Source organism: Micropterus salmoides, unplaced genomic scaffold, assembly GCF_014851395.1.
Source record: "Micropterus salmoides isolate LMB-PRFRI ecotype aquatic unplaced genomic scaffold, ASM1485139v1 Ms_hic_scaffold_21, whole genome shotgun sequence".
Lineage (NCBI taxonomy): Eukaryota > Metazoa > Chordata > Actinopteri > Centrarchiformes > Centrarchidae > Micropterus > Micropterus salmoides.
The window spans coordinates 20,853,701-20,879,802 of record NW_024041262.1 but is presented as its reverse complement, the minus strand read 5'-3'; the positions used below and the strand labels follow the sequence as shown (position 1 = coordinate 20,879,802).

Below are 26,102 nucleotides of genomic sequence, written 5' to 3'. Positions count from 1 at the left end.
CTGTCTTCAAGGTGGTTTTCAGGGTCTAACCTTCTGTGACTGTCCAAATTTTCACTACTTCTCACAGCTAATTACTGTTGCCCTGGGGATGGCTACAGTGCCATGCGTGACACAGGGTGTTGGTAGATGCTTCTTTTCACTTGCCAGAGACAAGCATCCCAAGAATGTCAAAAAGACATGGTGCCCACCTTTCCCAGCAATGCTGATGTTCTTTTAATTTGAATGTGCAGCAGTTGGGTGCAACTAGCTAACTAGCACTAATCTCATCATATAGCCAAAAAGTGTAGGATGTAGCTTAAAATAGAGAAATGGTTAACAATATGACACTAATACAATCGTTGTTTACTGGCCCAGATAACCAACCTCTGAATCTGATGTTCCTGTGACCGTTCCTCTTCATTGATCTATTTTGTTTCTGCTGTTGTACAATTCAGGAAACGCAGACTCCCGCAAAATTACAACTATTGTTTCCCTCAGTGTGATTTCTGTGGATGCCAAAAACATCGAACCATCATCAACTCAGGCTGCAGCAGTAAATAGACACATTTACATTGGAAACAATTAAGTGGGAATGGTAGTAACTTCTCGCTGTTTAAAAGTACTTTTACAGCATCAAAGACAACAACCCTCACCAGCTTTCCAGTGACTACACTGTTATAATAATAATTATTAATATTATTAATATTTTTATTCACTGGAATGCACAACCAAACTAGATGTACCATAAATGGGGTTCAAACCCCATGTCTCTGTTATAGTGTACACAAACTGGTTTTACTTTTTATATATTTTGTGTTACTGTTTGTCTGTAAAGGGCTTTCCACACCAAGACCAACAACTATCACAATAACTATGAATATATTGTTTTAAAAATAGTTCCAACTCAATTGGATGGTGGTGTCCACACCACAACTATAACGACAATGGCAGTGGTAAAGGGCAGCATTGGGATCACTCTCAAAGCTCCTTGGTGCTGATGGGGTCTCTGAAGTTGGTTTGGCCCTTACTGATGTCCTCTTTAATGATAATCGGCACGATACCATGCAATTGATGTTGACTAATATGAAAGTATAACTAAAAAGACGACTACTCTTGTTCAACGGAGTGTTGGATTCTCCTTGTCTTTGAAGAATTTGGTGAGCCCATATCCTTCTGGTTTTCAGCTATAACTGGTCATCAGTATCCATTTTCCTAAGCTGCCGACACAGCTGGAGCATGCAGCATGGGTTTGAGGCCACTTTACAGAAAGTTATTGTTCATCAGTATGGAAGCTTCCATCATACTTATTGTTTTTTGTTCTTGGTGTGGAAGATTGTTGAACAGCCAGGATTTCCTTGAAAAACACATTTAAAATCTCACTGAGTTAAATAAGGGTTAAATACCATGTTCCAGCACGACTTCAACACATGCTGAGAAAAGACTGCCATGTTGAGAAATGTCCACACAGTTTATGATGTTTTTTAAAGGCCAGGCAGCATTATGGGCATCAATAGATCACACTCAAGCGCATTGCAGCAGTCAGTGTGTGGCGAAACACTTGACAGCACGTGTAAATGATCCTCCATACAACCTCGCTGATTACTGTGGCATCCCTAGAAACGAATCCATCAAGTGATTACACCCAAACTTCTCTGGCAACACATTCAAAAGTAACAAACTGCTATATGTGTCATATTTATGAGTGCAAGGGCCCCTGTTTGTAGCAGCAAGAGCTCATACATACTTCACACAATGGCCCCCATGATCCTCTCATTTGTCAGAGCAAGATAAACCTTAACTAAAAGGCTAGGGAGTGGAGAACCCCCCCCCAAGTTGGGTGGAGTGACAGAATGGGGAGTGACGCTAGATAAACACAGACAGTGTTATATGTCATAGGGTTCATAGTATGAACAGCCCCACTCCCAAAACAGGTTAAAAAGCAACTGACTAAATCTAATTTAGTTGACCAAAGGGACAAATTCACTGAAGTGAAGACCAACAGCTCAGATTTCCCATCTCCTGCTCTCTATCTTTACATCAATCCCACTAGCGCCATGACCTGCTCCACCAAAATATACAGTCTGAGATGTAATATTGAATCTGTCTGCAACACCTCATAAGGCTCTCCTCTAGGCTAGTTCATCAAGTTGGCTCCCTCCAGTAACACTTTGCCTCCGCAGCTATAGCCTTGGGTGATAAATAATTACTCGTCGGAGCCTTGACTTTTCTTCTGTGGTGTTTTCATGCTGTCCCTTCGCTCAGCAGTGTGGCACTCTGACTGTGTCAATTATTAACAAGCTGCTTTTTGCCTTGTGTGTACTCTTTCTCTCTGTGTTTGGAACTTTGTGTTGTTTCTGGGCTCACAGTGAGACAAGGTGTAAAGAGGTTGGTGAGTTTTTCAGCAATAGTGCAGTGTGTGTGTGTGAGGACCTCTGTGCATGATGGGCCTGTAATGAGTGGGAGGTAAACAGGGGTGAGTTCTCATTTATTCATAAGGCAAACAGAGACTGTGCAATGAATGGGAATAAGTGTGTCATGATTTATTTAGAGATATTTGTTTCGGGCCACACAGGCTAATTTCCCTCTAAAACAACTAGCGCTCTTTATCCAGCTCTGTGCTCTCTGACTATATCTTACTTTAGACAGAGCTATGTGTACCATCTCACCCTTGCTGCAATATTTTAAGGACAATGTGCACACTGCTGAGGAATAATTATTGCAAGATGACACAGGAAAAAGTACAAATAGAAAAGTATGGACAGTAAGGACAGCCTCCTCTAAGTACAAGTCGAAACCCATTTATGAGCCTTTTGATTATATCAGTATATGTTCACCTGGAACATAGAGTTACCAGATTGTTGATCTCCCTGTATACATGACTGTAATGTTACTCAAGTTTCTGATCGCCTGCATCACGTTGTGTGCGACTTACTGCCTGGAAACACTGCTGCATAGATCACTCTTTGCTGAACAGTAATCTAATGTCTACTTTGAATGAAATGATGAAATAAATCATCACCATTATTATTATTATTATTATTATTATTATTATTATTTGTTTTACTAACTGCCACAAGTTGAGGACAATGATCAGAAGCCTGGTTAAGGTGATTGTGTGGAACCAGACATTTTCCTTATCCACTGATCTGTCAGTATTTTTTTTATTTAATCAATTAATTTTTTTGATGAAAAAATTTGAAATAATGTAGATACTATAACCCACTGTAACGTATAACAGTTCAAAAGAGAAATATATGAAAATAATAGACATTTCTGGAAATGCATTATTAAATACTTATTTTCCCTAAAACCACAAATTGCTGCTAAAATGAAAATTTGTGGTTTCGGGGAGTTCTGTGCTGTAACTATTACTTGACATACAACAATTTATCTGTCCACACAGCACTTCTGTGCAGCGTCTCTACTGTGTGAAAAAGAGTCACTGTGCCTGGCTGTTGCTAAAAAAAATGTTATAGCACCTAACTCTCCATAAAACCACAAATTTACATTTAGGATTGTGTACGATTTGAACTAACAAGATACATAACAAGTTACTAATATGTTTATTAGTGACCTTTAGAAAAGTCAGTAGATGGATTTTCTCTCTTTCTATTTTTTTTTTCAACCTTGGACAGGGCTAGGATAGCTGTTTTCCAGCTTTTATGCTAACGTAGGCTAATTCGCTTTCTGGGTGTAGCTTCATATTTTGCGTACAGAAATGAGAGTTTTATCTATCTTCTTATCAAACTCTCAGCAACAAAATGGAGAGCGTATTCCCTTTAATTTGTGCGCTTTAGAGCTTTCGGTCAGTTGAATTTAGAGCAGATTTACACTCTTTATGCTAAGTTAAGCTAATATCCTGCTGCCTAAAGCTCCATACTTAAGGCACAGACATATGAGTAGAGCAGTTGCTTTAATTTGATATTGATACAAAACAAAAAAGCAGCAAAAATGTACTCTGTGATTGTGTGACTAAAAGGTTCCAGTGCTGAGTGGCAGGGCTGACAGAGCCTTCCACTAACAGGGCAAACTTGTCCTCCCTTGAGGACGTTCTGGGCTCTACCCCTCAGACGATCTGGCCTTCTTGTTTGGAGTTCTGTCACCCTGCTTTTCATCCAGGGGAAGGAAAATTTGAGCTTAACATGAACACATCTTTAATCATGTGTCAGGATCAATTATCACCCTTTGAAAAGCAGCAGTTCTTTTGAAGGAGGTTCTGTTAAGGAGAGATGCGTGAAAACTTCGAAGTCAAAACGCACATGTCTGGAAAGACTCCTGCTCCCAGACAATCTTAATTGCTAATTTTGTGTCTTGTCTGCTTTACTCGGGGCACAGAAGTGACAGTTCAAAGAGCAGTCCCTCGTTTTATTACTAGCATGCAAACCATTGATGCCTTTTCATCACGAACAAACAATTGGTCATTTTCATGAGAATGTCTTTAAACTTAAAACCAATAATTTTGCTGCTGCATAGCTAAAACTTTCTTTCTGTACATTGTTTGCAGGCCACAATCTCTCTGTTCTGTCACAATGAGGAAAATCTGCAGTGTGGTTCAGAAATAAAATATAGAAATGAAAACTCAGAATATGAATCCTAGAAGAGCCTGAAGAGAATAAGGAACTCTTTCTTTCAAACATTTGAATCACTATAACGAATCAAACCATAGTTGTTGATGGCTAATGCGTCCTATACTACTGTAAATGCATATATGTTTGCCAGCCTGGAGACGGAGAATAAAACACAGGTATCTTGGTTACATCTGGCCATAGTGCACCAGATAACACTTGAAATTCTGCTTTGAAGTTTGAAGATCTCTCTTTAAGATACATGAGTCTATGATAGATAAAGCAAACTTCAAATTGAAAGTGCGACTCAGTCACCCCCTTTGGCTGTTTTGATTAAGGCTGTGTGTGGAGCGTGCCTGCCGGAGATATTTGCTCAGACTTGGCCAGGGATTAAGTGCTTCTCTTCTGGGATCCAGAGAAAACAGAGGTCTGATCCCATCCATGTCCCCCCGCAGGGCACAAGTCAGTGGTGACTGTATTCGAGTGTGGATCCCAGTGGGTCAGCATGTGTGTGTGTGAGTGAATTCGTATGTATGACACAGTGTAAAGCCACGTCTGCATGTATGTATGTAAGTGTGTGTGACTGCGTGCACTTAAGGAAAGATGCACAAACGAATCTGGGTGTGCGCAAATGCTCTCGCTGCTGCCTTCTTCTTCAAAGCAATCTCTCTGATCCCTTCGCTTCATCATTTTATACGGCCTGTATGATGCTGAGGGCACTTCCCATGCAAGCACACACACACACACACACGCTCAGAACCTTGTTTTTCTAAAGCGCTGGCGGTTGTTATCGCACAGCCCACCCATCTTTTTGCCGCGCTTCTGTAACGTCTGCGTGTGCAAAAACAGGCTCAGAGTTGCGTGTATGGGGAGGGTGGTCTGGATGATTGGAGGTTTTGGTGGCTTAGTTAGAGTTAAAGGGGGGTGGATGCAAGCTAATTGTGCACAGGCGACTCCCCACAGGTGCTCCCGCTTCTAAACGTGTGTGTTTGCGAGGGATACTGATGCCATATTGATGGAATGAGTAAAAGATGCATAAAAGGTGAAATATAAGGAGAAAGAAAAGGCAGATCAAAGTGATTTGCGAGGCACCAGAAATGCCTGTCTTTCTGCAGCAGCTTACCCCACCCTCAAACCCCCTTCCACCACCACATGCGGTCAGCTGTTTTTCAATACACAGACTTCAAGTTCTCCCCAGGTCCGTGCCATTGATACTGAGCTGAATACTCTCTGACAGGGGTGGTCTGTACGCTGTCCCGTAGCAGATGTTGGCGTTCCATTTTCTCTTTCATAGTCAGCTGCCCTTCAGAGAATTGAGCGGGAGGATGAAAACTGTCTCTGTTTATTACTGTGAGGAACCGTCGCTGAAGAGGCCCTGCTGACCCACTCAGGAAGGAATAACAAGCAAATTGAGCAAGTCAACAAATGGACATCAGCCTCCCCTTCCCTCTGCTCACACATCTCCGTGCAGGTTGTTAAAGTCACAACATCTTCTCAGCACGCTGACGATCAGCATGAATAAGCTTCGGAAATGTGTAGACTTTCAACAGGTTTCCTCCTTCTCATCATGGTTCATCTACTAAGTGCCTGTCAGTGCAGTTTTTCAAATCAGTCAGCAGACTGCGGGTGGAAAAGGCCAAGAGATTCCTTTAGCAAAGAAAAACATACAGGTGCAGTGTAGGAGGAAAGAGATGGAGATGGGGGAGAAAAGAACAAGTGTGCTTTTCGGAGTAGCTCGTCCCTCAAGCACAAGCTGTGATTGCCACACTGTATGTACACCATTACATTAAGACTACGGTTATTCTGTATAGTGAGGCATCAGGTGGAGGCTTTATATATGAAGTGTGCCTGCTAATTGCTTAGTAGCAGAATTCAGGCCTAACCAGTGCTGGTTAATAATCAACATATGTATCAGCACTTCAACTGCTTCAGTTCTTCAGGACAATTTCACCTACAGTAGTACCATTTAAGAGGGGTTTTTATCTATTAATGTCAAAATCGTCCTTAAAGGTGGGCAGACAATGTACAGATTATGCATAAGTTTAGCCTCACATAAGTCACCTGTAACTCATTTTAGATTTGGGATGCGTTGCGAGATCGGTTACCATTTGAAATTCAGTTTGAAGCGGGTGTCAATGCCCGATTAATCCACGATCTGGCTGTTGGACGATCAGATGAATTTTGGTTGACTGTCTTCTTTGAACAGGTCCATGATCCGATTTCCCAAATGGTGTTCAGAAGACACATTATAAACTGGGAGGTTGTTATAAAATATTGGAGTAGTATCTTACATGTTGTAGGTAACTGTATGTCGCACTGCCATAAATAAAATGGAACTATGCTGAAAAACAAACTCACCGTCACTGTTGGACAGTAGCGACGCTACAAGGCAAGCAGCACCTTAGTTCAATCCACACAAGCTACATTTTCCCAAGCATTTCTCAAGCTCAAGGTCAATTCTGAACTACAAGGGCTAAAGATCAATAAGTGACAGAAGCACTTCTGTATAATGTTGACATCACGTAAAAATCCTCGGGCTTATGGCTGTGACTTTGCAGCAGAGGAATAAAGACATCAGACACTGAGTTTACTAGTTGTTACTGTTTGAAGCAGGCCTTTATTTTCTTTATGGCTTCTGTCTGAGTTACTGAGTTTTGAGTTAACTTACAGTTTGTACACACACACACACACACACACACACACACACACACACACATAAAAATGACCATACACATCCTCTTGACACCTGTTGTTATTATGTGGAGCACAAGTTTTGTTTGCCAAATTGGAACAGTGAGAGCAGGGAGCACAGCACTGTTTAAAAAACAATTGAACAGAACAATTGCCTGCCTATTTGTTTAAATGACAGTTGCATTGATCATTGAAATAGCATTGACATAGAATAAAGTTGGTTCAATATAAAAAATAAAAATAAAAACAAAATAGCTTACATGTAACTACTTTTGCCATGTTGCTGTATCTTGGCTTGCTTCATTTCCCTGGAGGGTAGCTTCAGTGTAGTGAAGCTTCATTTAATGTAGAGTGTGCAGGTCCATATTCTTTTATTTCTTCGTGCTTTGCTTTCAAAGTACAAGTGCACAAAAATGACGTTTTTCTCTTTTTTGAGAACCTCCATATTGTTTGAATAAAACTTTATTGCAATTGCTAATGTACAAAATGTACCGAAGGGTCTGTATCCTGTGCATAACCTGTTGATCAAACCATGCTGTGAGTTCGTTGTTAGCTCCAGTCTTCCTTAGTCTTCAAGCTGCCAAGGAGCTGCCAGCAGACCAAAACTAAGGCTTCAAGATTGCAGGCATCTTTTTAAATCCTTAATACCTCCTTTTATACTCTGCCCTGGAGACTGGAAGGAGATAACCAGAGACAATATGTGAAGGTATAGCTTGTGGTGATAGGAAAGGAAGTGCTCTTATGATTCTTCAGGAAGCTGAGCTTGTTAGATGTGCATGCAGCACTATAATGACTTTAATGTTCTCTCCTTAACTGCTTAATTACACCCTATGCATATATTTTTGAGGGGGAATCATTGGCATGAAAAAATTAAAAATGATTTAAAGGCCAGTGTAAATAAAATATTTACATATAACATTTTTTATTCAAGGAGTGCCTTAAAAATCCCAACAACTTTAAGAACACAACAGTAAAACAGCACAGTTAGATTGGTAACGTAATCCCCGCATAATCTACATGATTCTTTTAGATCAATTTCTGATGTTCACACCAAAAAAACAACAACTTGATTTTTTGTCTTTTGAGGCACATCTGCTTTCAGAAAGTGGCTCACAATACTAGTAGACAGAAATTAGGAACACAACTCACCCATTGTTCTCGTGCTCCCTGGGTTTAAAAAGACTTCCACACACACACTGCCTCAAGGCAAGGAAGGCCAGTGACATCAAGTGTATTCAATTCACAAGGAGGCATGTTGAGGAAATCTGAGTCAATGTTTGGGAAGGCCCTTTGGAGGTCTTTTCCTTCCACCAGAGTCACTGTTGCTTGAAAAACAGTGAGTTCAATCTTTGCCTGTAACTTCATTAACTGAAGGTGGACGACCCTTGAAATAGCAAACTTGCAGCTCTAGAACTGAAAGCTAAGTGGAGACAAGTGTTCCCACTCATCCACGTATAGTAATGACGTATTGAAAATGGATGACCTGAAATTAAAATGAGGACAACATGTTTCACTGAAATATGTTCAGTATAAAACAAACAAAACTCTAAAGGCATGGGAAGCATAATGATATTAAGAGAGCAAATAATCGTTGAGGAGTTATTGAAAATACATACTTGTGTACTTCTAGAATAAATACATTTCAAAAATACATAGATTTTTATCTTTTCATATTCTTTCTGCTAGAAAAATTGTACAATTTGAAAGCAGCTATGTATGTTTAAAATATGGCATTAAATCACACAGTAATGGCTTTTAACAAAAGCCCTTGGACACAATGTGTTTTTACCCATCTTCTTGAAGAAGCACTGCATACTATATTTCTGTGTCACAGCCACTGAAAAAAAAACCCCCAATAGTTTCTTCAGATAGTGCAGGCAGATATGACTCAAATCCTTCAACAACTCAACGTGTTTTAGAAGAAAATAACTCCATGATTGTGCATTAGAGGCAGCTATGATCATTAAAATGTAACAGTGAAATATTGCATATCCTGGTGCCACTGAGGGGAGTTTGGGCCTCTGTCTGTCCTGTAACAGCCAGATATTGCTTAGGGTTAGTGCTGCGGACAGAGTAATATGAATGCTATAAGATTCTGACAATAAAGTCATAATATTTTGAGAAAATGTCAGATGTTTTGGCAAAAATTGTTTTTTATAATTTGAAAAATAACCCAATAACTGCATTCTTGTAAAATTATAACTTTGAAATCATAACATTTAAATGTACATTATATTTAAAACAAACACAATTAAATTAGGTAATTTTAGCGGAATAAAGTCTAAATGTTACAAGAAAACTCTATTAAAAAAAAACTCACTATTTTGACAAGTATGAAGTTGTAAATTTATGGGAAAAGATCATAAAATTATGAGAATAAAGTTCAAAATTTTAAGTGGGTTAGGTTTCAAGAATATAATAATCAAAATGTTGTGATTTGATTAGCTATATTAGATTAGATGCTTTAGCATTGCCTGACTCCCCATAAATATTTTTGTTTATTAGGCTATTCACAAAATATAAAAAAAAAAATTTTTAAATCGTTCGACTTCAGTACGACTTTTAAATTATTTTTTCTTCAACTTTTTTTGTAACATTAAACTTATTTCTTGTAACATTATGACTTTTTTTTGAAATATTACAACTTTATTCGCAAAATCAAATATTTCCTCCAGTGGTCCTAATACTCCTCAGTGTCACATTCAGTCATCCCAGCCAAAAAAACGCCCTGTCATCTGGTAGAACTTCATGTTGAAGGGCCTGTAGAAGTCCCGTAGCCTCTGCACCACCTCAGGGTCAATGTTCGGATGGGTCCGCCCTTTGGTTTTGCCCAGGCAGTGGGGCTTACTGCTGCCCTCTGCCTTCTTGAGGCAAGGGAAACCCTTGGTCTGGTTGAAGTAAAAGTGTTTGTCTGTGATGATCCTCTTGAGCCCCAGGAAGTCCTGCACACGGCCCAGCTCTCCAGCCGGGTCGCTGATCAGACGCTCGCCACTCACAAAGAGGATCTGGTCCATGGGGAAATACTGCAGCCAGTTGTCCAGGTGCTTGGCATAGATGCCGATCTGGATGGCGCTCCAAGAGGTGTCGATGAGCCCCGTAGTCCTGTTTTTGAAGGTGAGGCTCTCAAAAGAGGGAATGTCAGGCTTCTTAGACAGTGTCTGTGTGTAGTCTGAGATAGCCCTAGTGACGGGGTCCCTCACTACCACAATCAGCTTGGTGTCCCGGGACATGGCGGATATCCTGGCTGGAGCCTCTCTGGTCACAAAGTAGCTGGGGGTTTTCTCCATGGTGATCTGACCCTCCAGCGTCTTGGGCATCAGCTCCCTGCGATGAGAAAAATAGGGAAAAGGAAGTGAGATATTTGTTTGACCTGCACTCCTGACTGAATCACACAGAGAAAGTGTAGCACTTGTACAACTGCCCTTATTACAATAAACATTGGATGAACTCAGGCTATGTCATCAAAAACTTTGAATCCAATCAATCAAGAATAATACTGGGAACAGTCTGTTTGTAGCAGTTTATTTATTTGATCTCTATCAGGTGTCTTTATCTCCAAGCTCAATTAGCTGCCAAGAGGTGTGACCAAATGTTGATTTGCAGTTTTGGCACAGCACCACGCTCGGAGTGCAAAGACATTCTTGTGGTGATAGCATGCAGATGGTACAGCAAGTGTTCCTTAATGTAGCCTAAGGACTTATGAAATCAAGAAGGAGACTCCCTTGGGCCCATTTGAAAGAGGGTATTCTTCGCTCTCACATGGTGAGAAAAGAAGAATGTCCATCTTTATACCCATTCTATGGTAGTGCTGGTTATGAAATATTGATATTTGAACCAAAAGACCTTCTCAGCATAATTGATTGTTACTTAATAAACAGTTCTGCGTGAGCAATCTGAACACACAAGAGTAACTATAGTCATAGATTGCTATTCTAAATGTGTTCACCTCTATAAAATTAAATCCTACTGATGACAAATCCACAAGCCCAACCTGAGATGAACGGGAAGGGAAACAAGCTAAATCATTCGGCATGCCACCCCTTTTCTCCCACTCCTCTTTCTCCGCTTTCCTTCTGCCCATCTACCTTCAGGACAGTGACCTTAAGCAAAGCGGGTAAAAGCAGCCCATGAATGATTAAGGCGCCCACCCTCTGCCATTTAGGGCCTCTGCAGAATACAGCTTTAAAATTCACCAAAGTACAGAATGCAGGCGTCAATTATTCATCTACTTGGCTGGTGCTGCTTAAAGCAAAGACTGGCGCTGACAAAGTGGCCCAGGCTGCTCCCAGGGTAGACGCAGTTTGCCGCCCATGACAGAACTACTGAGACCCTAAAGGAGGATGGTTTTCTGATATTTCCAAAAACTAAGGAGTACTCATCACTTCACTCTGTTGTTTATAGGACCATGCAGTGGCAAGCACTAGCATGTGTGATTAAAGTAGAGACTTTTCCTACCGCCCAGTGTCTTTTAAGATGTGATGGGTGCCGTTTTTCTGCCTTACAGAAAGAGGCTGGTAAACAATCATGCTCAGTTTAACATACACAGAATGAAATGAGACAGAGGGCACTGAGGTCTTTGCTAAGGACAAGCTCTACACAAACAGAGCACTTGATTCTCCATAAAAGACACAAGCTGTCATGATGAATGTGATGGCTGGTTTCACCAACAAGTCCTCCCAATTAAAAACCAAAATAAATAGTTTGTAATCAGTCCATGATCGCTTAAAATATTTGGGATTAAAGTTAAGACAACAAAACTGAAACCATGTCAGAGGCAGAATCCCAAAACTGCTGAAGAGTCGGGTTACTTAGGCGAAAGCACGTCAAGTCTTTTCCAGTTTACCTTATGGCTGCTAAACAGCTGCCGGATGAGCTCAGCGTATGAAGTGAAACGGATCTAAAAGCCATAAGTCAATAACTTCAGGCCAATGTCAAAACACACCCATGGTATGTGGCTGACAATTCTAAGTGGATGTTCTCTGTGAGGAACAGATCACAAATTCAGCACAAGGGAGACATGCAGGAAGTGGTCAATAAGAGCAAGAGCAACACTGGCGCACTGATGTCTCGACATCCGTCTTTAACATTGACCATCATCTGACCTCCAGAGTCCTCTCAGTGTCTGTGACCTCTCCTACAGCTGCGTAAAGAGGAACATGGACAAGGTTCCTTTCCTCTCACATTAGCTCTGCCCCATCGCCCCAAGAGTCCAGAGTGAGGCAGCATAATGGTGCTTTAAACAAACCCAAGGCCATCTGGGACTGCAATGGCTACTAAGCTGACAAGTCAATAATAAAGAACACAGAGACTAAGTATTTTTAAATGGGGGCTCTCAGGCGCTGGCATGCAGGTAGTCTTCTTACCTATATTGGCTACATGCTGATTTGGGAACCACCAGACTTCTGAAACCCACCCGTGCAGTAGTACCACAACTTTATGATGCAAAAGAGAACATTATTGTTTTATGAAAAAGAAATGAGCCTGTACTAAAGGAAGCATCCATATTTGATGGTGCACGTTGAGCTTGTGCTGTGGTCGATGCACTCACAGTGGTGGCATGTTGATGCGAGGGCACTCTGGGGGGATTTTCAGGGTCAGTGAGGTAGGCTATGTGGTATGGTGTGCAACATCAAGACATGTTTGGAAGTCCCAAGTATGGTTCTCATAAAGTACACTGTATTCTGGTTGCTGTACATTATATAGTTATTGGCAGAATGATTTTGGGTTCATCTGTATGAAACAGATGCTGATTAAACACCTTTTTGTTCTGCGTCTTAGGCAATTGAAATTTCTACATACATACTGGGCCTGCAAATAATAATTGATAAGTGATTATTTTTTATTCTCGATTAGTTGTTTAAATGAGTACTCCAGAAATTTAGCATTGCACTCGTTGGACTTTTGAAAAAAATAAAGTAGCTTCCACCCTCAAGCAGAGATGAAGAGTTTGCTCCACATACCCAGATTGTTTTCATTTTTTAAACTTTTCAGCTCTTTCAGCCCCAGCTCACATCGCCTCAAGTTACGCCACTTGAGACAATGTATTAGACTTTGCGCAGCTCCCTCTGAAGCCACAAAAGGATTTATACAACTTTTTTTCACATATGCAGTAGTACTCCCCAAGACCTGTAAACAGACATTGATGTGTAAAAGCGGCACACTTTAATATGAGGTATGTCAAAACTTTGTCAGAAATCAGAGGTTCCCAGAGCCCAAGTTCTTCATTTTGTCTGACCAACAGTCCAAAAGATATTACCTTTTTGAAGATTTGAAAATGAGAAAATAAGCAACTTCGAGGTCACTAGTAAGCTTTCAACATGTACCTTGTAACTGAAACCTGACCTGGGACCCAAGCCAGTCTAACTGGTAATGTCCCATTTTATTGTCTTGAGTCAAGGGTTTGTTTGACCACATTTGGTGTTCTCTCTCTTTTTGGGTATTTTTGGGTTCAACACATTTTGGTTTAGATGTAACCATCCTTGGATCTAGTGGAATCTGGTCTGGTCTCTTTCGGATCAGGTCTCATTATTCAAAAATTTTAATATGCATGTTGCACTTGGGTAGGTATTCTGAATTGGTTCCAATGTTTGGTACCTGTGAAGACTACTAAAGTAAAACTTCAAATTTGAGGAGTCGTAACCAGTAACTTTCTCTCAACTAATCAATTAAGTAACTACTCCACACTGATGTTATAAAGAAGAAGTAAAGAACTTCACTTCTCAGCTTTCAAGTTTTAGTTGGGCAAAGGAGTAAGGAACACTTGGTTTTACAGTAAGTGAACCACACTGGGGTATTTCTTTCCATTCTACAGCAGAAACATGCAGCGCTTTCTAATGAAACTTTATTGGCAGGGTAGGTGATGTAACATATGACAAACCGTCCAAGTGCTTGATATTTACTGCAGTTCCAGATTCCGCTTTGATGTCTTCATTGCGCTGCTAAAATATTACTCCCTAAGCACACTGATGCATGTAAAACACAGGCAGCGGGATTCACTCATGAAACAAGACACAGACCAAAACCGAAATAAGAAACACGGCACATGAACCCTGGCCTCCCTTTAAATCAAATTCACTGCTTTGGCATGTATTTAAGTACTGGAAAGAAACAAGAAAAAATATTTAGGATGTTTAGAACATAACAAACAGCTTGTGTACATGACAGAACATAACCCTTGTTGTAATTGTACGTCATTCCTCTCATATGGAACTAACTAGCTAGAAAAGGATTCCAGGACTCATTCAGGCATCTCTATTCCCTATTAAAAAACCAAATCCAATGTACACAGTAATGTGCAGTACATCACTCAATGTGTCCTTTGTAAGCTCGTCTATAAAGTAACCACTTTGGAATAAAGGTCCTGACGCATCACTGCTTTCGTTTCCCTACTGAATGAATTATATTCGCAAACCAACTCAACTCTGCCCTCATATACAGGCTGTGAGTCATGTCTGCCTGTTATATAAATGCCCCAAAAAATTCTGACTGCGCCATAAGGTCTTATTTATTGTACATCGGGTGCATTCATAATATGACAACATGACATATGAATTAGGGAGGAGTATAAAAACTAACAAGTGATCAGCTCTGATTGGGCCATTTCCTGGCGTTATTGTAGACCTTTTAGAAAGGAGCTTGGATCTCGGCCAACGTCTGTCAATTGACGGGAGTTGTAAAGACATAGAGGCAAGTGGGCATGAGTGTTGTCCACTTCTCCCCCACCAGCCTTTGATTCATTTTTCCTCTTCCTGCAGGGAGCCCTGGCAGGCATAACTACACTCCCACAGTGTCCCCTGTCACTACCACCAGATAATAATCTTGTAATTGGCTCAATATTTCTCGTGTTTTCAGGCAAAGCAGAGGCCAGTGGCTTGGACTCACCAGATATTTTCCAGATCAGTTGATGCTAGTGAAGGTCAGACAGAAAGAGGAGGAGGAAGTGAGGTGGGGGTGGGGTGGGGGGTGATGTAGAGTAATGGTTGCTGTGCGGTGAGGGGAAAGCCCACTCCTCTGAGCTCTGAGTTTTACTGCTCTGCCAACCTTGTGCAACAACACAGCCCGTAACCTGCCCTGCGGGCTGAAATCAACAACATACAGGCATACAAGAAGAAACACGGTGGGGTGTGTAACAGCCTCTGCAGACTACTCTGAGATTCCCATGGAAACACTAATGAATGACAAAATGAAATGTTTGCTATAAACTCTAATTCACCTCCCTTTGTTTTAATAAAGCTTTTTAGGTGAGGGCAGTGAGAGGAACAACTTTTTATAATTCAGGGATTATAGGTGTGAACTTCCCACAGTCCTAGTCAGGATAATCATTAGTTTTATGACCCTGACAGTCTCAGTCCTCCAAGATCAGCCCATCTGACATTTTTGTCCTCCACCGGATCCTCATGCACTGTCACCTTTGCCTGCACACCTGCACTTTACAACTCTAAATCCTCCCCCCTCGTGGACTCCTGCAACATGGCTACACAGGATTACTGTCATCTGAATCACTCAGCTTCAATAACACGTAGGCCATTTAAAAATGAAATGATCAGAGGTAGTGTGCAGGATTTCCTTCCTACCAAATGCTACATCTTGCGATTTTCACTCATTAGTTCATTAGTTCATTAAGGTCACCTGTTGTTGCCTTGGATTGTCATGGAAGCATGCATGCTCTCAGCTCCTTCTGGTTTGGTACATAAGTGGAGACCTGTTTTGAAGGTCATTATTTTTCACCATACTCATTGATTCAGACGTCACTTTACTTAAAACTACATACATTTTCAACAAGTCCTTCAAACCCAAACAACAACATATGTTGAGCGTTTCCTAAATTGGCGCCCATGCCGATGATGTTGGTCGCAGTTTAGTTAGGTTTTTCCAACAAATACTACTTGGTTAGGTTTAGGAAAATGTCTGGGTTTGGGTAAAAGTAAGTAAATTACGTAAGTCATGTGACAAAGTCAGTAATGCTGCTAAAGTTAAACTCAAAATAACACAACATTTACTTGGTCTCACATGGGACTCAAATGCCGTTCTCCTGAGTGTAAGTTCGGGGTTTAACCCGTCTGACCACCCCATCCTGCATCCTTTTGCAGACTTTCTACCTATTTATAATATGTCACCCGAATTCCTCCTTTACTACCATTGTACGGCCTCTGTACTTATAAGTAGAGTGAGGCAAATGCCACTCTCATGATCAAAATCATTTGAAACGATGAAGATGACGACATTGGTTAAAAAACAAGCTGGAGTCCTGCTTTGTGAAGAATACAGAGTAGTTATTTTATTAATAAAGCAGAAGCACTTTGAGTTAAATAGAAATTATCCAAGGTGGGCTCTTGGAATTAAAGAATGAAATCAGAGTGGTACTTGGGAACTGTAGGGGGTAGGAAGCAATTTTGAGAGACATACAATTACAAAGATAAGAGAGTCGTCTATTCTTGGTAAACAACATGGGAAGACAGGGTACTGTTTTCCTTTGGGAAATGACATGGTTTTGAAAAAGATTAGGTAGGAAAGGAAAGAAACCCTGCACGACACCGGGGACACAAGATAACAATGTCAATGTGGATAAAAAATGTCAGCTTTTAAGTTCAGTGTCAGATTGATTATTAGGTGTGTTTCAAATAAAATGAAACGGATGTGAATTGATTTAAAAAGGTTATGGTGGTTCTGCTTGGGAGAAGAAAAGAAAAGAAAAAACTGAAACTGAAAAAACCTCAGCGTCATTAATAAAACAACTTTGTTAAAAACATCCCAGTGATGTCGAGCCAAGATGGAAGGAAACAATAAAGGAAAGTTAATCAACAACACAAGAATAGACTGGGGAAAAGCAACACTGTAAATGGTACAAAGCCCCACAAAGTTGTGTTGTCTATTCTCATTTGTCTTAAGATTCAGTCCCATTGACTATTAGCTGGTGAAAGCATTCAAACACACTTTCTAGCCTTAAAGACAAGGTTTGAAAAATAGTGCTGGCCTGTTGCCATTGCAATTTTTCTCAGCTGAAATGTCTGGAAAAACTTGGATTTAAAAAAAATATATACTCTATAAGAGACCTCATAAATAATGTCTGGAAAGAAACAATAATCAGACTTATGCGATTTGTTGAACGTGATTATAAATGGAGTACAAGAATAATATTGTATCATACACTGTAGTAAAAACATATTTCTTCACAAAGTCTTGTATAAATAAATCTCTCCGCTGGACACTCGCCTTACTACTGAGCATTGAGTTTTTCCACTGAACTTCTTTCCATACAACAACAGCTATGCGATTTACTAAAAAATTTATAGAGTTAGCTTTGCGGTATGTTCTTATAAATTTATCAGCAGTGTTTTTAAAAGAATCCTTCTTTTTTCCTTGGTGCTGAGTGTAAGTCCTCAGTTTATTGCGTAAGGGGGAAAAATAAGCTTTATCTTTATGGCAACTAGCTTGTGAATTATTCACCCTCTCTAACTGTAGTGGAAGACAAAGAGGCTGCAGGATGCATTCCCACCATCTGAAGACTTTTACACATCAACTAGCATAGCCTGCTTACTTCCAGATCCAGACTGCATATCAACAGAGAGGACAGGGGGATGAGTTGTGGAGCGGAGTGGGTGAGATAGCTGAGAGTGATCAGGACAGAGAAAGATAGACAGAGAGAGAGATCAAAAATAGAAAGAAGAAAGAAATACAACCATAGACTGTATAAAAGGGTTAGGGTTAGGGTTAGTGGACGTAGCCATCGTGACGTCACCAGTTGGTTTATGGACTACCGTTTCGAAGCCTTCTTGTTTTTTTGGAGCCAGAAATTACCACAAAAGGGTGGAGCTGGGGAGGGATACACATTGTTGTGCCTGACAGGTCGATGTAGTAGGAACTTGTTAATCACAAGGTAGCCATGCCCTAAAGCATAACTTTCTTTATCGTCTATTTTATTATAAATGGGAGAAGAATTAGAAAATTAACACCATGCTGTGTTGAAGAAGACTTGAAACTAGCAATTGAGACCATAAACTTATTTGGAAAGTCTTTACTGTAGTAATAATCAAGTGAGAAGTGAGCCATTTTCTTACAGATTTCTATACAATTCAGACTTCTTCTTGCTACCAGTGTAGTCACCCCCTTCTGCATTGCTTCACTTTTCAGACTCAGAGGTTTCCGCTCGTTTACAACTGGTATTTATTATGATTATATTATTCTATCCCAAAGTAGTTTTTTAAGATGATCATACAAATCTTAAACAAACCCCCAAGTTAGCCAAACAAATTGACAAAAAGTGGTTTAGATCTCTGACTTGTTAACAACCCGTCTGATCATCCGCTTGTTTCTTGCGCTGTCTGACTTCGCTATAGCGATGTCAAGTGTTCCCTGATTTTAGAAAGAACTTTAATCAGAACAATGTTATCATAATCTATAAAAAATTATAGCCAACTCTACAATAATAAGACCCTAAAAGTTATAGATATTTTAAGCCTTTTGTAATCAGTCCAAGTGAGGTCAGTCTCTCAGAGGAAGTCACAAGTAGAGTCACAAGTGTTATTTCAGGCTTGACTAATGCTTACTATGTCCATGGGACAACTTCTAATGACTAAGCAAATTTAAATTTTACAAATTAAGAAGACTGCAGACATGCCAGCAACTCACGGAGGCTTTATTTAGCACAGCACTTCTTTAAGCTAAATGCTAATGTCAGCAAGCTAACATGCTCACAATTACAATGCTAACATGCTGATGTTTATGCATTTACTCATTTACTGATGTTCAACAGTTACAATGTTCACCATCTTAGTTTAGCATGTTGGCATGCCAATATTTGTTAATTAGTAGGCTACAAAACTTTATTTGTCCATAAACCAAAGTATTGAACAAATTAAAGTTTTGGCGTGATAACGGCAGTGGTGAAAAGTAAGATAATACCTGAAATTCAGTTTCAGTTTCCTTTGAAAAAAAAGTCATGGCAATCTATCAGGTAGTTGTTGAGACATTCACACAAAACGATAAATGTCAATCTCATGCTGTTGCTAGAAAAAACATCAGGGGATCACCAAAGTCAGTGGGCTTCATCCTCTGGGGACCATCAAATTTTATCGTAAGTCATTCAATGGTTGTTGATATTTAAGTCACTCACCAGATATTTTCCAGATCAGTTGATAAGTGATGGACCAACTGATCAACCAACCAACCAACCAACCAACAGACACTGACAGCCCTATTAATAAAAAAACAACTTACGTTACGTACAAAACACCTGCCAAATCTAATTTCCATGAATAGCAGACAATACTTGTTTGTATGTGTTTTCCCCTATAGCCTGAGTGCTACGTGTCTGACATTGTTGACAAAACAGTGATTTGGGTAAATGATATGACAATACATGTGACATGGAAAAAAAAGTATTTTACACTCCCCTGCATGGTTTGCAGAATTTAGTTTTTAATCTGTCCACAATTCCATTTATACCTGGATTTTCATGTGGAAAGGTGCAATTACATTGCCACTCCAGTTGCATTTCAATGGCAGGTGTAAAATGTGGTGAGAGTAAGCCAAGTAAAAGCCTGTGTCAGAATTAGCTGAGATGAGATTCTGATTATGGCCTGGAGAGTCTGAAAAACCCACACAAACTGAAAGCAAGCCAGCAGAGATGGGGCTATATTTAGCATTTTGTGATTCATGTTCCATTAAACCAAATTACTTTAAGGCCTAACCACTAAATATAACCAAACTCTAGTTCTGTATTGTATCCAATGTCATCACATAGGGTGTATGGATCTTTGAGTAGATTCACAGACACGGCACTTAACATTACTTTTTCTCTGACCCATTTGTTCATGGACTTTGAGACAGAGCATGTGGAGATGACACTTCAGTGTGACCGGCTTTGGTAACAGCTTAATGCTATTTTTCTTTTTGCCAAGTCAGTTTTTAGGGTCTCAGCAGCTTGTGGGAGATAAGACACTTAAACCTGGGTTTCATACCAAAGCTCATTTTCAAGGTACTGTGTTTCTATAATGGTCACTTGTATACTGACGGTGGCTTCATTAGGACATTTCAAGCATTCTTTCTATAGCCCTCCTTATCCTTTCTCTATAGTTTCTAGTACTGAAATAATCTGAGGAAGAAAATAGTCTCAGAGAACCACTTGCCTCAAACGGAAACCATTTCATTGGGTACTTACATTTTACATTTAAGCCTGATTTAAATACAAAAAATAAAAAGCTCTGTGTCAAATGCATGAGTGCAAAATTAAATGTGAATTAGTTCAGAGCCAAATGGAAGGCTTTGAGGGGACTGCTCTGTGATAATTACCCATGACAAAAGGCTAGATCTTTTGTCTTTGGGACCATTACCATGGTGATTTTCAAGCTGCTGAAACATTCAATATAAACATTTCAGTGTGGTGAATATGCCACATAGACAGTAACTATAAAGAGATGTTATGTGCCACATTTCTGCTGGCACAGATCCCGCCCTTGCTCCTCTACTACCGCTGCTGCTGCTCCTGTTGAGAGAAGAAGCAATTCAAATACTAGAGCTCAGAAAAAGACAAACGCTTGTGATTTAAAAAATATATATATATAACGGCTAAAGACTAATAACTTAAGCCCAGTTTCAGACCCTTCTACAGACACAAAATGATGGGCTGGCAAAAAGACAATCCCCTCCCCATTTTCTCTTTTTGTTGCATGAGAGACACCGGCACAAGCATTCCTCAACATTTCTTCTCAGCTCAGTGTGGTGATGCTGATTTCACCAACAAATACTTAAACCATTTGACTGATTAAAGGAGTGAAAACTCCCCAATATACCTATTGTATAAATTGGGGTACTTTCATTTTTCTCCTTAAGGGATTGTCAAACCAAGAGAAGCTCCCGAAGGATATGTTGGTGTTTTTTAGAGGTACCCTTGTTGTCTGCTCTGTTATTCCTGAGGACGAGAAAGCTGTCTACACTGCCATATTCCTCAGCTATTCTACTGTGATCTAATATGTATTACGATAGGCGGCTTATTAAACACAGTCTTGTAAAATCATAGATGATAGTTTAATTACAGTTATCAGTGCAAGCACACGTGAGCAGATTCAAGAAAATGTCTCATATACACAAAAAGCATTTGGTCATTAAACTCTTGGGAATGTTCTGAAATGCTACTGTTCTCTCTATGCAGTAGTGTGTTATATCGCAGCTAGTAAATGCATCTAGTGCACTGATACAAAACAGGATTTCACGCAGCAACATGCATGTCTGTTATCATCTAAAGCTAAAACCTGTAATCTATCCTGCAATAAAAACATTGAAACAGCAGGTCAATGATAAATTACAGCTTATTTCAAACTCAAATGAATAATCAACAGTTCTGAGGCCACTTTTAATCCTGAGCAGTTTCAGTTCAGTTTATGCCTGCAGCTGTTCTGCATTATGCTGTAAGAAGTATAGTAATAGGACTTGCTATGGCTTGTGTTTCACCGAAACAGTCAACTAGTATTCAGCAGGGAGCTCCTGTAAAAATGAGTGAATTAGTGTCATGGTCACCTAAAGGGACATGTGCCCTGTTTTGTACCATTTAAAGTAAAGATAAGGCTGCAAATGTTCTATTCCCATGGAAAGACCAAAACCAACAACATGTTGGTCTCAATAATTTCTGACCTCCCCATCCTATCTGTGGTACTCCGCCCCAAGCCCATTGGTTCCTTATGAGGATGTAAATATTTGAAAGTCATGTCAGTCAGTCACAAATACAGTCAGTCAAAAAGCTCAGTCACTTCCTAAAACAGCTGTTTTTTTTGCAAAGGTTATTTAAATAGGAGGAAATAGTGGATTTTAGACGTAAATTAATAGCCATTCTGCACATAAATGAATGTTTATGGTAGCAGGATGATGTATGTGAGATTGATTCCAGATAAAGTGTGTTCATCGCAGTGAAGGTACATGTCACACAGTGTAATGGTGTGACGCATAGATGTGTTTTTAATAGGGTTTAAACAACAGTGGAGGTCTACAGCACATAAACCTACACAATCCTTTTCACTAAAATCAAATTATTGTTATTTTTTTGTCTTTATAAGGAATCTGTCGACGAGAACACAGGTGAAGACAGACGTTAACCCCTAGAAAACACACAAAAAAAATGATATTTGGGGATACAATCCAAGAGAGTGAAGGAAGGGCTTAAGTAAGGAACGAATTAGGGAGGGCTGTGTGTGTGTGTGTGTGTGTGTGTGTGTGTGTGTGATTGCTGCTACATTATACATTTATATTGTGTTTATCACATCACTTTAACCACACAATGCACATGATGAAGAGCTTGTGGACATGTCATATGCATCCTCAAAACCTAAATCATCTGAATGTCTGCTTTAATCTTCTTTAAAAATATTTCCATCTCACATCCGCAGCACAGGTAAGCATATCAATGTTCTGATAATAATACAGTTGTATAACTGCACTCAAAATCACAATGTGCTGTACCACACACACAATTAAAGTAAGAACTTGACAGGTTGAAAGCCTTAGTCTGAGTCTCCTGGCATACTTCTGTGAGCTCAGACTGTAAACCGCCTGGGATTTTCTAAAATAGAACAACTTCTAAAAAGGAGTCATTGTCCTGTTCAAATGTAAGCATATAGAGAAGCCAAAATTAGTCAGGTAGTATCCTAGCCAACGGAGCTGGAGTAGACAGGCTGGCAATCTTCTCATTGTGAACATTATTGTATTTTGCTCTTAGACATTGTGGACTACCTCACAGCAGAGAGCCGGTGTCAGTTTCAGCTGCCATCATTACAGTTTTCACTTTCTTACAGTACTTTGTCTCAGGACCTATAGGCAGCAAAGGGCAAGAGGCAGTAAAACATCATTTCCATATGAAATTCAATAGCTCTAACATAATGAAAGCCAAATATTTGACAGTTAACTTTAACCACTTTTAGGAGCACATGAAAACAGGAGTCTAAGCTTACCTGGCTGAACAAAATGTTAACATGATAGCAAAACAGTGCTGTGAATATTGGGTGCATACAAAACCCGAGAACTCAAATTTCTGCTTTGACTGTAAAAAAAGGAAAGTAAGAAAACGCAGATAGACAGAGTGAGATACTGGGAGAGGGGAGTGCAGAGAAGACTAGGGATAAGAGTCAAGCGTCAGGAGGACAGCAGTATCGGGGAGTGTAGAAGTGATTACACTGTCTCCATGCTCTCTTCCTCTCTGTCTACTGCCTTTTCCTATTTCATTTTCTCCCTCCTCCCTCCTCCCTCCAACCTCCTACTCCCAGGCTCAGAATACAAAGCACCTGGCACCATCACATCGCTTTCCTCATTTTAGTGCCAAGCCACAGCAGAGCACACTAGCGAGCTCGCACCCTCTGCACCATCCTGCCACCACAGAAGAAGCAGATAGGGGCAGAGATTAGCATGTATGAATGCTCCCTTTTATCTCTTCTTTTGACATAAACTCATTACAAACAGTCTTGCTCAATCTGTTTTTTTTTCTTCTTCTTCCTAGATTGTAGCACCAGAGAGACACAGACTGAGGCAGATGAAGATTATGTTCCTTTACTCACATCTAGGAGCTTTAAATATTTGATTTTTAAACATCCTGGAAAATAAATAATGAACTTGGTAATAACAACTTACCAAAATGATTTATGCTCACCGGGGGTAGGAATGAATGCAGTTCAGAAAAGCAGGCAGGGAGGAGCCAGGGTTAAAGACATGGTCGAATGCGTGATTTCCATTTTGCGTCGCTTGCATTATCCATTAAATAAATAGCCCAGGGAAAATGGAACTCCACGCAGCTCGTTTCGGCAGCAGTGCCATGCATAACGAACAGGTGATGTTGGGGTGTGTGAGATCGCCATGCTATCAGCACCAGTTGCACAAGCTCAAAGTGATTAGAAGCAGTGCCAGTGAGGTGGGGTGGGATGGAGAACAGGTTGTCCCTAAAAGAAAAGGTGAAAAATGACCCACTGCAGAATGTCACAGGGGCTAAAACGACACAGAATGGCTAAAGCGGAGCCAGCAGTTGCCTGGGGCTGGGCTGTGACCCAGAATTCAACAGACCCCCAGTGAGAAACAAGGAGGCCCCATCACAGCTGAGCTAATCTGGCCAGCGCAACAGGAAAACACCTCCTTTTCCTCCCCAGACAGCGGAGAGGTAACCCCATCTGGGAAGCTGGATTGAGGGTGCAAGATAATATGAAGTGTAACGGAGAGCTGCGGCGTCTGAGGAGCTGCTGACAACGTGCTAATGTTTTAGCCTGTCAGCTCTCTGTGAGCAAAGACGGATGGTTTTAGAAATAGAATGTAATTACAGGGCAGAACCTCATTGTCGGGGTTAGGACAATGCGCATAGTGTAGTGGAAGTTTCTTTTTTCTCCCTGCTAAAAAAGGCGCTCTGCTGAAACCCCAAAGTGAGATTGAGCACAGAGACTAAACGGACACAAACCACCATGCAAATGACGTGTCTTTTTTAAATAATTTGAAACAAAAGATTTAGTTCATTCACCATATTATACCATATTTACCATACCATATAAGTATTGTCTTTTTGGTGATTTCTTGGTAAGGACAATTTCATTATACTGCGATCCTTGTCCTTGTAATTTTTTGAGTCGTCACGTTCTCACTTGCCCTCTGTGCAGGAGACCAATAAGAAGCGCTGGTGTACAAACAAGGTTGTGATCCCTCACTGGCTTTCCACTAGTGAACTCCTGCCCCAAACCTCTTTATTTTGATGTTATGATGTGTTTCACAAAAAAGACTTTGGTCTCAAGCACAGAATACAGTTCTTTCAACACCAGTGTCATTATTTTATATGATTTTGTATACACTAGCCATATCTAGTGGCTATATATATATATATATATATATATATATATATATATATATATATATATATATATATATATATATGACAAACAGTCACACCACTGTTTTAAGCCAGATATTTTGCCTACTGCCAGATGAATTGGTTATTTTAAAGAACTGATGCTTCAATTTAATACTTTACCTCCAGTGTGGTTAAGCCTAGGATCTGAGCTAGAAGACTGACTGAAAGGCTCTTACACTTGAACAGCTATAGATTAACAGTTATCTCCATGAGGGATGTAGCACACATACAATTTTACGAGCAGGTCTGTGGAGTATTTATGTACGGCATTACAGAGGCATAGCCCATGCAGCTGTTTGCCAGTATCAGTCCAATAACGAATGTTCTAATTCTCGCCAAAGCCCATCTGATTACTAAGCCAGCACCATAACCCAATCTCATGTGAGCAGGTGATTGCGTGGAAGGCAGTTCCCTAGCACATTGCCACAAAGATGGTAAATGAGGTGTTCAGGGGGGAGGCGACACAGGCTTGATGATTCAAGTTATCAATCAGAGGGATATTTTTCAATATTTCACGTTGATGTAATCGTCCTAAAAACACATTAACATTGAAGGAGTACTCCGCAGAGAGATAATGGCTGGATATTTGCGCTGTTATTGAGTCAAACTCTGCCAGGCTTGAATGACGGATGTGCCTTACATACATAGTGAGGCTGTCGTTTGAATAAATACGGTCCGTCCAAATCCCAATTAGAAAATAAATAAATAGAGTGATGAGGCAGGGCTTGGTGTGCACGATCACTCCAGAGAACACACGTCCGAAGAAAAGAAGCAAACCACAACGAAATGCATATTAGTGCATTCATATTCATGACAGTTGAATGGAGGCCATTATGAACCAATTTCAATCACATTTGCATTCACATTACAGGCCTGTAATACAACAGTAAACCTATAGAATAAATGGTGGTGAAGTAAACTGTGCTGCATACAACTAGCATGGGTTTAACACAGTACTTTATGAGAGTACTTACGAGTACCTGTATATGTGTATGTAACAA

General features: G+C 40.2%; 1 protein-coding gene and 1 non-coding gene across 2 annotated transcripts in view; one reads left to right on the top strand and one right to left on the bottom strand.

Annotated features, from left to right (window-relative positions):
- Nucleotides 1-8,118: 8,118 nt before the first annotated feature.
- LOC119916076 (heparan sulfate glucosamine 3-O-sulfotransferase 3A1-like) overlaps nucleotides 8,119-26,102 on the bottom strand; it is a 32,119-nt gene continuing 14,135 nt past the window's right edge. The window contains exon 2 of the mRNA XM_038735948.1: nucleotides 8,119-10,559. Coding sequence (XP_038591876.1) covers nucleotides 9,938-10,559 — 622 coding nt within the window. The 3' untranslated portion in view covers nucleotides 8,119-9,937. The remainder of the gene's footprint in view (nucleotides 10,560-26,102) is intronic.
- Nucleotides 8,691-8,756, top strand: LOC119916650. The gene has a single exon (XR_005447139.1). It is a non-coding gene; the product is annotated as a small nucleolar RNA SNORD78 (small nucleolar RNA).